We start from the raw sequence: 14,152 nt of genomic DNA, 5'->3' as shown, positions 1-14,152 counted from the left end.
AATCAAAACGGCTATTATTAACTTCAATTACGTTGTCCTTGACTGTGACTTCTAACATGTAGCACAAAGCTTCTAAGGGTACAATGCATGGTATGTGAGTATGCAAAAGCTAATTTTATATCCAAAAGACCATTCTTTTTGTTCGTAACTAAGGTGAACAAAAAAAAAAAAAAAAAAAAGGCTTTCAGAAAAGATTTGGATATAGCAAATTAGCATCTCAGAGCTCGTTACTCTTTTTTCAGAACAAGAATCTGGGTTTGGATGCATGAGATCTACAGATAAATGTCAGAAAAAGTGGATTATTAGAAGTAATGTGTATTTTTGAAAACATATTTGTTCTGTTTCACTCAATGTAACTAAAGATATACTTGTGATTGAATTATAGTTTACAATGTTGTCCTGCTTAATAACTCCAGTCAAGAAAGACTAGATTTCTACATTTCTGACTGAAATATCACATATGGGAATTAAAATCATTTTACTGTGGCTAGTCACAAGATGTGTTTGATACAGATACAAGTGAGAAAAAAAAAAATAGTGTTTTGGTTTTGTTTGTTCTTTTAAATAATTATTGCTCTGAGTAACAATTGAAATGATTGCAGTACCAAAACTCTGTAACTTAATGCATTATTTCGCCCCTTGCTGAATTTGAAATACGTAATGCTAGATAAGGCACCAAAAATAATTCTTGAAGGTTGCTTGAGTTTCATACAGTGGTGATTAGAGAAAACAGAAATTTTCTCAGAAACTTCAATACCACTCAGGCCACCCTAACAACTCCTATCTGCTCGGTCCCCGTCAGATACAGAAGGCTTCTGGAAAGAAGTATCTTTTAACAAAACCCACATGTGCATGTATGTGTGTGAAGTATTCATACAAAACACCGTAAGATTTGCTTTGATACATACATCTTGTGCAAATATTCTTTCTCTAGCTCTCTGATACTCTTCTTCACGTTCTTCTATGGATTTACTTCTTCTGTCATCTTTTAATCGTATTCTCATCTAAATTAAGTGATACAGTGTCAACTTCTACAGGAAAATAGTATAAATACACAATCAAATACAGCAAGTGGAAGGAAATAATCCGTATGTATTTACCTGGTTGTCATCTTTGTCTAAACTAGAGTTATCTCTTTTAAGGATATACCGCTTCTGGAAATCATCACTCTTCTCATCCTTTATATGCTCACAAAACTTTTGGTCAGGTCTATGAAAAGTCATTAGAAAGACAAGATTTATGGTTTTGTAAACATATACTATAGAGAGTGGAACAAACTGAAATATATTCAAGATTAACGTTAAATATACTTTTTATATATGTCTAACTGAAGTGATAGATTTTCGTTGTCCAGGCAATGGAAAAGGTACCAAAGACGTAAGATGATGTGTACCCCTGACAAGTCCTGTTCCTGAGGCATAACAAACCTGCTTTTAAAATCTCTTCCTCCTTCAAAGCTTTTGCTTCAATTTCCAATTAAGGTGGCAAGTAAACCACATGCCCTTGGGGAATCAGAAGTGTTCTTGAATCCAGACTGGTGCCATGCAAGGGACATTGGGCATGCATGGAAGTGAAGATAGGTGCTTTCTGCTAGAGCTGTAATACCTCAGAATTCATTTCAAGGGAAAACAGAAGATAAGAAGATAGAGGAGAAAGCATCGAAACTTACAAACTTCTAAACCAAAATTATGTAGAAATAAGCAAGAGACGAAGAACAGTACAATGCAGGCAAGCAAGAGCTTCACAAGATCACAGTGAGAGGATGATGCAATCAACATTTTCTATATATATTGTTTTGTGAAAGAAAATGAGATATTTTGCAAGTTCTTGTTATTAAAAATAGATACCAAGTACCTAGACAATAAAACTACTACTATCATAAGAGAATTTGTCAGACAATCAGGAAATATTTGTCTCATAAAAGACAAAACATATGTATACTCTTCTCTACTTCTGTTTCATTTATTCATTACCCAGGACATGTGTATAGAGTCAGGAGATCTTTCTCTATAAAACAGCCAAGCCTAACTATTAGTTACTGGATGCCCAAACATAATTAGCAGGCATTTCAGAGAACCTTTAGACTGTCTTACCTCTTTCTTTTAAAGGTCCCTGAATTTACTGCCCTGCAATCACCAACTTCCCACTCCACTGAGACGTCCCAGTATGCACTGGGTTGTTGATGTCAGTAACATCACTGATCGGCGATGGAGCCGGGAATCTGCCTATGAGGAAAAGGTAAGTTTGGTTTTATTCAACATGGAGCAGATCTCCAAGGTTTTCTTTCTAAATTCTTATTTTATATCCAAAGTGATTTAAAATAAGAATATTGAAAACATTAAGAATCATAATGTCTGCAGGTTAGATGAAATGCCTGCTAATTAGTAACTACACCTATAGAGGGCTTCCAGAGGCCATACACTATTTAAGTAGTCTATGAAAAAAAAAAAAAGCATACAAATGAAGAAATCATCTTTTAATAGTTCTTATTCCACACCTGAAGTGCTAGACTGAAGCTTCAGTCTAGAGATGCTGACAGATGCAAAGACAGATTTTAAATGTATGCCTTTATAAGTCAATTTAGATAGAGAATGTATAGCCAAAGCAAAACCACATATACAAATACATAAGTTATTCCACATATATTTAGACTCTATATATTTTTCTAGAAACTATTGAGGAGGAAACTGTTTACTTAAGTGAAATTTCAGTGTGGTATATTATCTCAGTTCTACAGACTCTAAAATTAGGGTGGATCATTAGATTTTTTTTTTTCTCCCAAAGCTAGAGAGTGTACATAGAGACTAGGATTAGGATGCAGGAGCTGTAAACTCCTATTTTCATGTTCAAATTATGCAGTACTAAAAAAAAAAACAAAACCCAAACTCAACCAAAAATGGCATAAGGCAAATGCTTTAAGTTGAAACTAGAAGCTAGGTGGCATAAATATACCAACGCATCAGTCCTTTGTCTTTCTGAGAGGAAAATGAGGAGACAGAGCAAGTGCAGAGGACAGACAGAACAGCTGGGTCCTTTGAATGAAAATGTCAACTACGCACAGGGTTTGGAGTTGCTATGACCCCAGTGCTACTTTTTTTAGAATATGGATTCGCCTAGTGCTTTGTCCAACATCTCCCCAGCCCTCACAGTAAAGCAGCATGCCATGATTTGTTAACCTAGCTGACACTTCCCTGCTATGTTTATTTTGTAAGGCCATGTGAGATCTGTAAGCAACATTATTCCAACAAAAGACTTCAATGCCTGAATTTTCCCAGTGGATTTTTACAGTACGAAAGCCAAAAGTTGTGCAAGTCTTGTCCCCTCCCTTCACCAAAACAGAAGTGACCCTGTTCTAAATTAAGGGCTGGTTCTGCTTTCCAAAAGAAACAATGAACATACTTTGTACACTTTACTGGTGTAAATCTTTAAAGAGATAAATGGTTGATTTAAATTCATATTTCATGGAAACAAAGTTAGCAATGCATCTCTGTGAGAAAAGCAACAAAAATTCTTAATTTACAGATAATATCCTTTTTTTTCCCCAAAGGAAGTTTAAACACAAAACATCACATTATTATACAGCACTGGAACGCAAACAGTAAAGATCTTGCAACTACCTCTCCTTGCTGCATAGTTCCCAATGAGCAGATAGACCCCTGTTGCTACAGATGCAGCATCATTGCATTATATACCCCAGGTGTTAAATCTACATGCCAAAAAGTTTTTTCAAGGCTTTTAAACTTACATTCTTGTATTGCTAGTTTTATTTACTATGACTGACTTCCCACTCTGGTCCACGTTGTGCTCTAATCCAAAGTAAGCAGCTACCCTGTGCAACAGCATTCTATGGTAAGATGTCATTGGGGGAAACTTTTTTCTTGGAGCTCTGGAAGAAAGGAATAGTAGCTTTATTAAACAAACAGGAACACTCTTGAATTCTTTTTTCCTATAAGAGTACAGTACTTACTCATTATTACCAATGAAATCTAAAATTTCCTGTTCTAATTTCAGCAGCATCATTCTGTCCCTGAAAATAAAAACACAGCAACTCACATATGAGACACTCCAATAACTGCAGCTGTATTCATCTTGAGAATACACAAAGATCTGTGATCAAGGGATGACGGCAGACGGTAAACAGGACCACCAGGTGTCAAATGCAGTATTTTTAGGACAAAGTATTCATTTTTCAGTAAGCTATATTTAATTGAACCCGCCTAAAGAAACGTGCTGTTCTCATCTCAGAAATCAGAATACAAGGATCCTCCAAGTTATCTCTGCCCAGTAGACTCAACAGAAAGTACAGTCATTGAGAAGACAGTCTCAAGAAGGAGGAAAAACAGTGACTAGGTGGTTTACTGTTGGCTAGCAAGGGTAGTAAGATTTGCAGAGGCCTGAACTGACCCCTGGATTGTGAAGCACATCATGGGATCACTGAGACACAAAGTGACAGAGTATTGATAACGGAAGGCACTACAACATACCAACAAGCAAGTGGTTAACAGCTGACACACACTGCAGCGTGATGAGATATTAAGAGAAAATGAAAAAGCTAAAACTCAAGGTGAGAAATGAACATTAGCTGAAACACCATAAAACAAAAGTCTTAAAAATGTTTATGCCAGTTCCCATAAATCATTAAAGTGATGAAATGAACTGTCCCACAGCTCATAATTTGTGCACATCAGATAACCAAGCTTTCCAGTTATTGAGCAGGTAAACTCACAGCAGACCTTCACCTACATTTTCATTGGGATGCTTTACAACTTCAAATTCAAACATAACAGTCTAGCAGAGGTCTGTGCTTTCTAATTTTACTTTATAGGACAAAATGGCGTTGGCTCCTTATTACAGCTCATTTTACATTTTTTGCCAATAAAATGGAATCCCATTACATTATCACATTGGAAATCATAACTATAATATTAATGAATAACAAATCGTAGTGGAATAGCTTTTGCAACAGCAGCACAATCCCACCGAGTTAATTTCTTGCCTGGTATGTATAGCCATAGACCTGGTATTAAACCCATTGAGGAAAAGAACAAACAAGATAGATGGCAATGTGCCACAAACCTCAAAGCAACAGAACCATTGCTAACAGTTAGCAACTCTGTTGCTAGCAAATGATGGACTTTAATTAGATTAGATTTTTTTTCCCGATGTGCAGAGCAAAGATCTGTATCTCTAACTATGGCTATATGGTACAGCTTTAAAAAAAAAAGTTCCTTTGTCTATGAATTCAGTGCAAGGCAGATTTAAGTGAGAGAAAGCAGTTTAGTCTCCAACAAGCAGACGCTAAAAGAGTACAAGTTTGAGAGACATAGTACGAGAGCCCCTTCAGGGATAGTACTGCACACAGACTCATTATTTGCTTATTAAACATCAAAAGCTTTTAAACCACTTCAGTGTCTTGAACCTCTGCTCATATAACACACAAATTACAGTGGATTGGTGCTTTAGATAGTTATTTAGGATGAGATTTTGTTGCACAGGCTGACATGTAGTGTTAGACAGGTAAGGGGGTGGGAAATAATAAAAAAATCCAAACAGGTGGCGTTACACCTCAGGCAACGACAAGAACGAAAAACAGAAAGTTGGCATTACTGATGCTTACCTGGGATTGTTTTTTAATGTATTTACTAAAAATTCATGAAGATCTATACCAGTGGAATCTGTGTATTCTTGGCTGGAATCTAAGGGTGGGGGGAAGAGAGCAAAATTACACTTTGAACAAACATTAATACTAGTTTTTTTAATTATTGTTGAATATGGTATTTATGAATCAATACTATATAACTATTAGGCACATTATTCCCAAAATTAAATATTTCCCGTTTCCAGGGAAAAGGCTCACAAGTAAAAAAAAACAACCAAACAAAAAAAAAAACCCCAAAAAACCCAGAAAACCCAACACCACCTCCTCCATCCTCCTAATTCAAGTGTAATACAGCAACAGCTTCAAGTAACACTGCCCAGCTATTAACAAATTGCTACGTATTTTCAAGCAGTGTATCACCGTGAGTCACCCAACTTCTCAATATACTACACTGCACTGTTGTATGCGCTTCTGTGGACCAGCAGCTGATCTATAGAATTACTGGATGTTGCCCAAAGAAATACTGTCATTCAGAACATAACAGTTTAACCTTCACAAATATTATTTTATATTATTAAAAATCCTTCTTCTGTTGGACTGTTTTCACAACATAATGTTGAGAAGTTTTCAAAAAGAAGTCTCACAACCTCTGGCTTCTTTCTGGTTTCAGTGAAACACAGTATTCAAAGTTACATTTTGTTCTCTAAAATCTGTCACTGAAAGAAGTGATTTAACACCAAATCTTCCCTTACATAAGCACCTTCCAGAGTTCCAAGTCTCAGATGTAAAAGCCAGAGGTGTTTTAACAATATTTTTGGAACTAGATTTCTTCCAAGAACTTCTACGTGTCAACCTAGTCTCCAGTTAGGCACAGCTCAAACTTATGCCTACATCCTAGCTGTTCCAGGGCTTTTTGCGGTCAGTATGGAGAGCAATCATTGAAAATCAGTTTCTATTAGCAATAAAGGGGGATCATGCACAAAGCAAGGTAAGATTTGGCGGGGAGAGAATCTACGCAGGCATTTTCACTAGAGCAACGGTGCCGGCAGAACAGCCTCTTTTGGCATAGTGGGAACCTGCATGACCAAAGAGTCCAATCTTCAAAAATGAAAACTAAAACTTTTCCTGGAGAAAATCCAAGTCCACCTGAGGACAGGGAATCTCTAGTTCCCTAAAGATGAAGGATAGTGGGTTCCTTTATCTGTAGATCTTGTTACGCTATCAATCCTGCCTGTATATTAACTAGAGAGTATAAATGAAACCAAGCAAGTTTGTGCATTTTTGGTTTGGGATTACTTTTGATTCTGAGGAGGGGAAGGGGGAAAAAAAAAGGTATCTCGGTAAAACAACTTTAAGATTGAATAATTATTTAATTTTCTTAATTTGCAAGTAAGCAATAATTTAGCTATAATTACTAGAAGACTGATGCTTAAATTCCATCATTTTCTATTTTGGCACATCCTAAATTGGGAAGTAATTAACCTCCAGAGGAGATAGTGGGTGAATTTAAAACAGCTACCTCTATCTTAGGCATTTTGTTACTTCGCTCTTAACTCTTTATCATTACCTACACACTGGCTGGTTTTGTGGGTTTTTTTGGTAGTGTTAGGGGGTTTTTTTGATCGGTCAGGTTTGGTTTTGTTTGGGATTTTTTTGAGGGGTGGTGTTGGGTTTTTTTTTTTTCAATTTTACAAGGTGGGCATATACAAAATGCAAGTTAGCTCAGAAAGAACACCCTAGTTTTTTAAGGCATCATTTCAAAGACTGAGATTTATAAATGCAGTTAAGTTTTCCATCCCAGTGCTTTTCATTTCACAAATACGTGTCTGCCAGCTGGGACAAAATGCATTGAAATGCCACATGAGGAAGGCCTAATGGAATTGAGGGACACAAGACGGACAAGTGCTACCTGTCTCAGTAAGAATTCTAGCTTTAAAGACATTTCCTACATGCTGGCTGATCTAAGATGTTTAGATAAACATTCTGGATCCTTCATTTAAAGCAAAATCTGTACAATGATTTGCCAACTTAAATGCGTAAAGTCTTCTGCCTTTAGGAGGCATTAGAAAATATGGACAGAGACAGGCTTACATCATTAATTTTGCAGTTCTGTTCCAGGTTAAAAAACCAAAGGTTTTCAGCATATAGAATAGATCTTCAATCCAGAATGCAGGAAATTGAAGTGAAAAAATAAAACTTCCCATTTTTACTTATGTAGTTCCACCCTTGCTCCAAAACATTATAAAAAAATTCTAGATACTATCAAAAGTAAAATAAATAAACGAACGAGAACACTGACTTCTGTTGAATAAAGATAAGAAAAAGTACAAAGGTAGTTGTCATTCTCACTTAAGTTTCACAAAACCTGTAACAACGAAGTCTGGAATAAGATAACAACTTGTACTGACTTGTACAGTCAGTTTTCCAAAGAACACTTGCACACAACTGAGGCAACACAATTAGTTTTACGCTGATCTGCATAGCTAGACAGGCAAGAAAGGAAAAGCATGTGCTGGAGTACATATGTTTGAGGAAGCCTCGAAAGCACTGCATCCTCTGGGACCAATTCCTTCTCCAGCTCGAAGATGTCTGATCTATTTGCTTCATTTGCTAAAAATGAAAGTAATGTTTATGCTATGACGTTCTGGAAGCAAACTGCATTTTCGCTAAATCTTATTTATCTATGCAGTACATTTAAAAGCACAATGACAGATAGCAAACCTCTTGATAACATTTTTCTGGACAGTTTATCACTGGATTTTTCCTTTTCCGTTTCATCTTTTGCAGGCTTTTCTTCTTTTTCAAAAGACTGTGACAACTGGATCTGAATTTTCTCCTGTCAAAAGTAAAAATCAGTCATCACGGAAATTATTTCAAACAATACCTACAGGAGAACTGTTTTGTACTATATTACCTACAAAACAAAGCAGTAACACAGAAAATAAACAAGTAACACTGAAAATAATTGCCTTCATATTCTTTCTGATCCCTCATGTACTTTATGCGACCACAAAATGAAATTATTTACCAGAAAATCAAAAACTATAGAGAAGACATAGAAAGTATCATGTACATTTTAGAATTTACACATACATCTAGGCCCTGAATGCTATTTCAAAATGAATTTAAAGTATCTTATTTGATACACATGTGAAAATATTCCAGTGTTTCAGATCTATAACCTTAGAAGCTGTATAAAATTTAAGTAATGCATCATCCACGATGCTTCCCCCCATTCATCACAGTTCTTGACTATAAAAGCTTGTTTCAAGTTTCAATTTGGTTTATGTCAAGAAGAAAAGAAAAACAAAACAGATGTTTCAATCTAAGACAGACCAGCATTCCCAGATCCACAAAAAAGGGAAATGTTTACAGTACAACATATCAAGGGAAAATTTGCAAACCTTACTGTCATCAAGGCTTAGATTCTTAACTTCCTGTATATTTTGACAAAGCAACTTTGTGTGTAATCATCTCAAAAGCCATGTTTTTATACAAGTAGTGAAGTATCATAAAACCTGTTTCCCAAATACAGCAAAAAAGAGCTTCCCTTTGAAATTATAGTGACATAACAGTCCCCTATAGTGGAAGATTGTAATCTGTTTTTCATGTCTCTACTCTTTTTACCCTCAGTGAAGGACTAACATATTTCAGACAGCAAAACCAGAGGAGGTAGGAGGAAATAGAGACACCGTGTGTCTGAATGACTCCAAGAGGAGGAGTGGCAAAGTCCTGTAAGAGCAAGACTCCCCCATCACCTTTTATCTGGAACTCTATTTTGCTCCCCAGATGCCAACTGAGCTGATGCTGTCACTCCTCCCACCCAAGAACATTTAATCCTTCCCAACCCAAAGAACCTGCCCCTCATCCATTCTTGCCTATCACTCTTCTGTCCTGCACCAAACCCTTTCCCATTCGCTCTTCCTTCAAACCTGTTCTAAGCTTCTCCTCGTGTCATTCCACAGACTTGATCTCGCTCATGTAAGCTGGCCAGAGAAATATAGTCAGGATTCTCCAAGGTTAAAGACTATTTCACACACAAACACATCCTTGCACAACCTGCAGTGATGCTCCTCCCTGCCCTAGGACACCAAACTGCTCGCTCTCCCTTGGTCCCTTCAGAGCTGGGCAACGAGAACCCTATACCAAGGAGGTTATGGTTAAGAACTAGTTTCACTATGCATTTTTGGAGTAACAACTTTTTCAAATGAGACAAAAAGTTTAGCTGATAAAACTATCAGCTCTCCCTTTGATTATAATTTTTCCCCACACTATATGTTCTAATTAAACTTACTAATTCATGAACTCCCTGCAAAACAGCATGACAAGTGTGAAGATTTCTCAGCTTTTATGATATTATCTATAAACAAATCTGATGAAAATACATTACCAATCACTAATAATGAACTCTTTTGTATAATTCTTTCCTGATCTTGAGAATTCACTTGGCTACAAACCTTAAGGAGTCCAAAACAAATATCTTTCCATTCCTCACCTCATAAACCTGAATATAATTCACATAAGCAATTTATTTGTCACTACAAAGTGCACTACACCTACTGTTCACCTGGTAGCTGCATAAAAGTTACTTGAAAAAGAAAAGAAACATGGTTTATGTCTTAAGAAATTATTTCTGACTTGGATAATACTCTACAAAACTATCAGTAAATTAAGGAGATTTTCATTATCTGATTTTCCTTCACTAGAAAATTGATTGACTACATATATTCTAAACTCATCTGAAGTAACAGCATACAGCAATAGTTTAGTCAAAGGATTTCAGCAAGTAATCATTTTCATACTTCTTTTCCCAATGAGAGCTAAAAAAGGAATAGCCATCTGAACAGCCAGTTCTACTACAACCAATTCTACTTCAAAGTGTGATACAACTGAACTGTGTACCAAAGGGCACTTTCGTGTGATTTCATGCTATAAAAACTGTAGCATCTAATTAAATATGACCTATTTGACTGGAAAGCTGCCGAAAGATCTTTTCACTTCTATTTCCTAAAATTCTTTTAATCTCATCCTGTTTGTGTCTCTCTGACGGCACACTGATTTAAAACCTCTTTACTGTAACTCAGATCTCCTATCTGAAATCCTCATTATAGCACAAGAAATTGTCACCAAATCCTGATTAAACAAGAAAAAGCTAAATAAAAAGTAAATGCACACACACACACCCCCGCCCAGCCATCAAAACCTGCTAAATTCCTCCAGTTTAAAACACTTGAGAAAATGTTAGGAGTCAGGAAACATTACAGAATATTACATAATGGCGCTATGGCCTGGGTCCATTACCTGGCTTTTTACCAGCAATCTCTAAACCTGAATTTACACAGATCAGTATAAACTAGCATTACAGACCCTGGTAGTCTCCCCGCGCTGTTGTTTTATTTTGCTAAAGAGGAAAAAGTTCAATCTTTTGAAGGTTTATTTACTTGTTACCTATAATAACTGTCATTCATATGAAAACAGCCCTTCTTTAAAAGAGAGTTTAAATGAATCATCCTTTGCTAGTGTTCGTACTTCATATTAGAGCACACAGAATTAGAATAACCCCAGCAACTAATATTTAGACAAAGGATAGCAAGAGAATAAAGACTTGGTGTATTCACAAAGATAAAAGATCAAATCAGTTATGTTGTTCTTCCTGCAAAAAACGGATAAGATTGTACTTTCATAGCACCTTTTAGTAAAAGGCTGCCAGTGCTTTTTAACAGATAGGGCTTAAAAATTTGTGAGGTCCTACCTAGGTTTCTCAGTAAGGAACAGTATCTTTTTTCATGTTGCAACTGCTCAAGAAAATATAAACAAGTATATGAGAAAATAAATTGATCTGCTTGAGACAGTTTGGCAGGTCTGTGACCTCTTTCATTAAAGCCTTTGAGAAGCAGCCAGCAGCGACTTGCTAAGTGATTTCTACACTTGTATGTGCCTAGGAGTTTTACCTTGCTAAGAGCTGCTGTATACACACACACTAGAGAGGAAGGGGTGACTGAAACAGTCATAGGGAAGACTACAGAGTTATCCCAAAACTCACACCAGTTCCTAGTTATGCAGCCAGCAGCCAACTGGTGCTTACAAAAGAAATCTTCCATGCCATTCCCAAAGATTCTTTGGGAAAGAAAGCAGAATGGGTGAAGAAATTGCCTGAGTTGTTACAGAGGGTCATGGAAGAGCTGTGCCCCATAGGATGTGCACTCCAGCATCAGACCTTGTAACAAATTCCTACTTCTAACTCTTCTCGTCAACATGCTTTTCTCTACAGGGAAGAATCATATTTGTTCTCTCAATCATTTGCATAGTTATTACAATTCATAAGCCATTGCTTCTAGGTTACTGTTTCTAAAGAAAACTCACAGCTAGATCTAATTTTGTTTCTTAATATACAATCTGCTTTATGGTATTCCTTTCATACAAACTTAGATTATCACACAATTCAACTCATTCTGTAAGAACTGGCCTTTACAACTTTTCTACTACTGCAATAATTCCTTTTAACAGGGACCTTGCAGTACGCAGCTAAGGACAGATTCCCAGAGGACATGGTAACAAATACCATCTGCAGAGAACACTTATTATAAATGTCTGACTTTAAAGAATTAAATACATGGCCTTGCATAGTGCTGGAGGTTTTTAAAATCCTAATGTCTCTTATGTAATTAGAGTGACTGAAAAAGTTAAACCCTACTGCTTCAGACTAAACAACTAAGACTAGAATAGATCTCAGTCAAATTTGTTAGTCTTACGCAAAACATTACAACAGGTTATAGATCATTGTAAATAGCATTAGCTTTTCTGTTGTCTTTTAATCTCTTACTCTGCAGCCTATACCAATCTAAGGCTTAGATTTTCATCAAATTAGAATGCCCAGTTTCAAAATTTGTCTAGTCAATTCTTCCAAATACTGTGAAGTATATTAGTTAAGGACAACAAAAATTAGGATTTTCTCTGTTTTCCAAAGGAAAAAAACCCCAGATACTTTGTGGTTTGATCTTGCAAGATTTTAATTAGCTTGACAAATACCTATGCGAGTTCTCAACCTCCCTCCCCAAAACTGAATTACCATTCCCCCAGCAAAACCCCCTCACACTCTGCTATTCTATGTTCCTTCTGCTTGTTAAAAAAAGGGCAACTTTTCACAAAAAGATGGTTTAGAAGTTTTTCAAATAACAGCAAAGTCAGTCAGCATGCTTTATGAGTAAGCCACTAAGGATCATTTCAGTTTTGTTAGGAAGGGGTGGGGAGGAACCGGCATTTTGACGTCCTTCATTCATACACAGAACTAAAATCAGTAATAGTATTTTGTTCTAAAAATACAGACTGGTATGAAGGTAAATTCAGGAAAGCTAGGTTTTGTTTTAAATTCTCAAAAGTATTTTTACACATTTTGTCCAGCATTTAAGAACTTCTTTAAGTGTATTATACCATCTTAATAGATTAGTCTTCAGACATACCTCAAGCATGTGTTAACAGAACTACTAGCAATTATGACTAATACGCAGGAATTCAGATAAGACACCAGAGCTTACAACTGTTTAAATTTTCTAAATATAAAAAGCTGGTAAGTTATGCTACATAATAATAATTATTTTTCTGTCTTACTGATGGCAGACAGCACTTGAGCAGTTGAAGACTGCCTCAAGTGCTCTGTAACAGTAGAAGGTTAAAACCACTAACAAAACCCCTTCTCTTGTTCCCCAGATATCAACCATTACAGTTCAGAAACACAAAGCAGCAAATTCTTCATCTGCTATTGCCAACTCTATTAAAGCTGTATTTAAAAAAATTTTCAAATCATATGGTGTCTGCATATTTCAAGAGTACCAAAGAGATTTACTTTTGAACAATAAATTACTTCAAATTGTTTCAGAAACTTCAGTAACATGATTTTTACCTGGAGGTCCTGTGATATTTCAGCTGTGGGAGGTGGTGGATATTCTTCACATACAGCAAGGCTCCGAACTAACTTTAACTTTGTGTTTGACTAAAGGAAAGTAAAATTAAAAACTATGGCTTATAAAAATTATATAAATATACCATAAGCCATTCTTTTCCCATTCCTCTTATATAAAACAAAACGGCTGAAAACAGCATTTTTAATATTTTCAGTAGAATAAATCATTTCCTTTAGGACAAAAATACCCAAGCAATTGCAGCTTTTGAAGGCACTGTCAGCACAATAGAGCACATCTAAGGAAAATTAAATAAAATCTTTGGGAAAGTGTTTCTCTCCATAACAATAAAAAGCCACCAAAAATATAAAGGCAAACCACAAAAGCAGACAACTAGGCAAGACAAAAATCCAACAGAATAAAACAAAGCTTCAATGGCAAAAAATAAAACTAAAGGCACTTTTCACAAAGTAACAAAGCTTCATCAAGCATGAAGGGCTTCCTTAGCATGCCAGCACACAAGTCTACTGTACCTTTGACCTTTTTGCTGTCTGTCCAAAAGACTGCACTGGCCGCTGAATGATAGGCACAACAGAAAATGTTTGTATTAAACTCCATAGTACAATTTTATTAATGCAAAAGTCTGTATAAGAGA

General features: G+C 36.1%; 1 protein-coding gene across 11 annotated transcripts in view; it reads right to left on the bottom strand.

The window, feature by feature from the left end:
* R3HDM1 (R3H domain containing 1) overlaps positions 1-14,152 on the bottom strand; it is a 54,456-nt gene that overhangs the window by 30,262 nt on the left and 10,042 nt on the right. For 7 of the 11 annotated variants that reach the window (XM_075757193.1, XM_075757200.1, XM_075757198.1 and 4 more), the window contains exons 3-10: positions 14,031-14,072; positions 13,500-13,589; positions 8,321-8,435; positions 5,618-5,696; positions 3,968-4,027; positions 3,746-3,886; positions 1,101-1,209; positions 909-1,004 (exon numbers count right to left, since the gene is read on the bottom strand). In XM_075757193.1, the coding sequence (XP_075613308.1) occupies positions 909-1,004; positions 1,101-1,209; positions 3,746-3,886; positions 3,968-4,027; positions 5,618-5,696; positions 8,321-8,435; positions 13,500-13,589; positions 14,031-14,072 (732 nt within the window). The remainder of the gene's footprint in view (positions 1-908; positions 1,005-1,100; positions 1,210-3,745; positions 3,887-3,967; positions 4,028-5,617; positions 5,697-8,320; positions 8,436-13,499; positions 13,590-14,030; positions 14,073-14,152) is intronic. The other 4 variants (XM_075757199.1, XM_075757204.1, XM_075757197.1 and 1 more) reach the window with 3 other exon arrangements.

The sequence above is a fragment of the Balearica regulorum genome, chromosome 6 (genome assembly GCF_011004875.1).
Source record: "Balearica regulorum gibbericeps isolate bBalReg1 chromosome 6, bBalReg1.pri, whole genome shotgun sequence".
NCBI lineage: Eukaryota > Metazoa > Chordata > Aves > Gruiformes > Gruidae > Balearica > Balearica regulorum.
The sequence above is the reverse complement of the archived record's forward strand: the minus strand, read 5'-3'. Positions and strand labels throughout refer to the sequence as shown.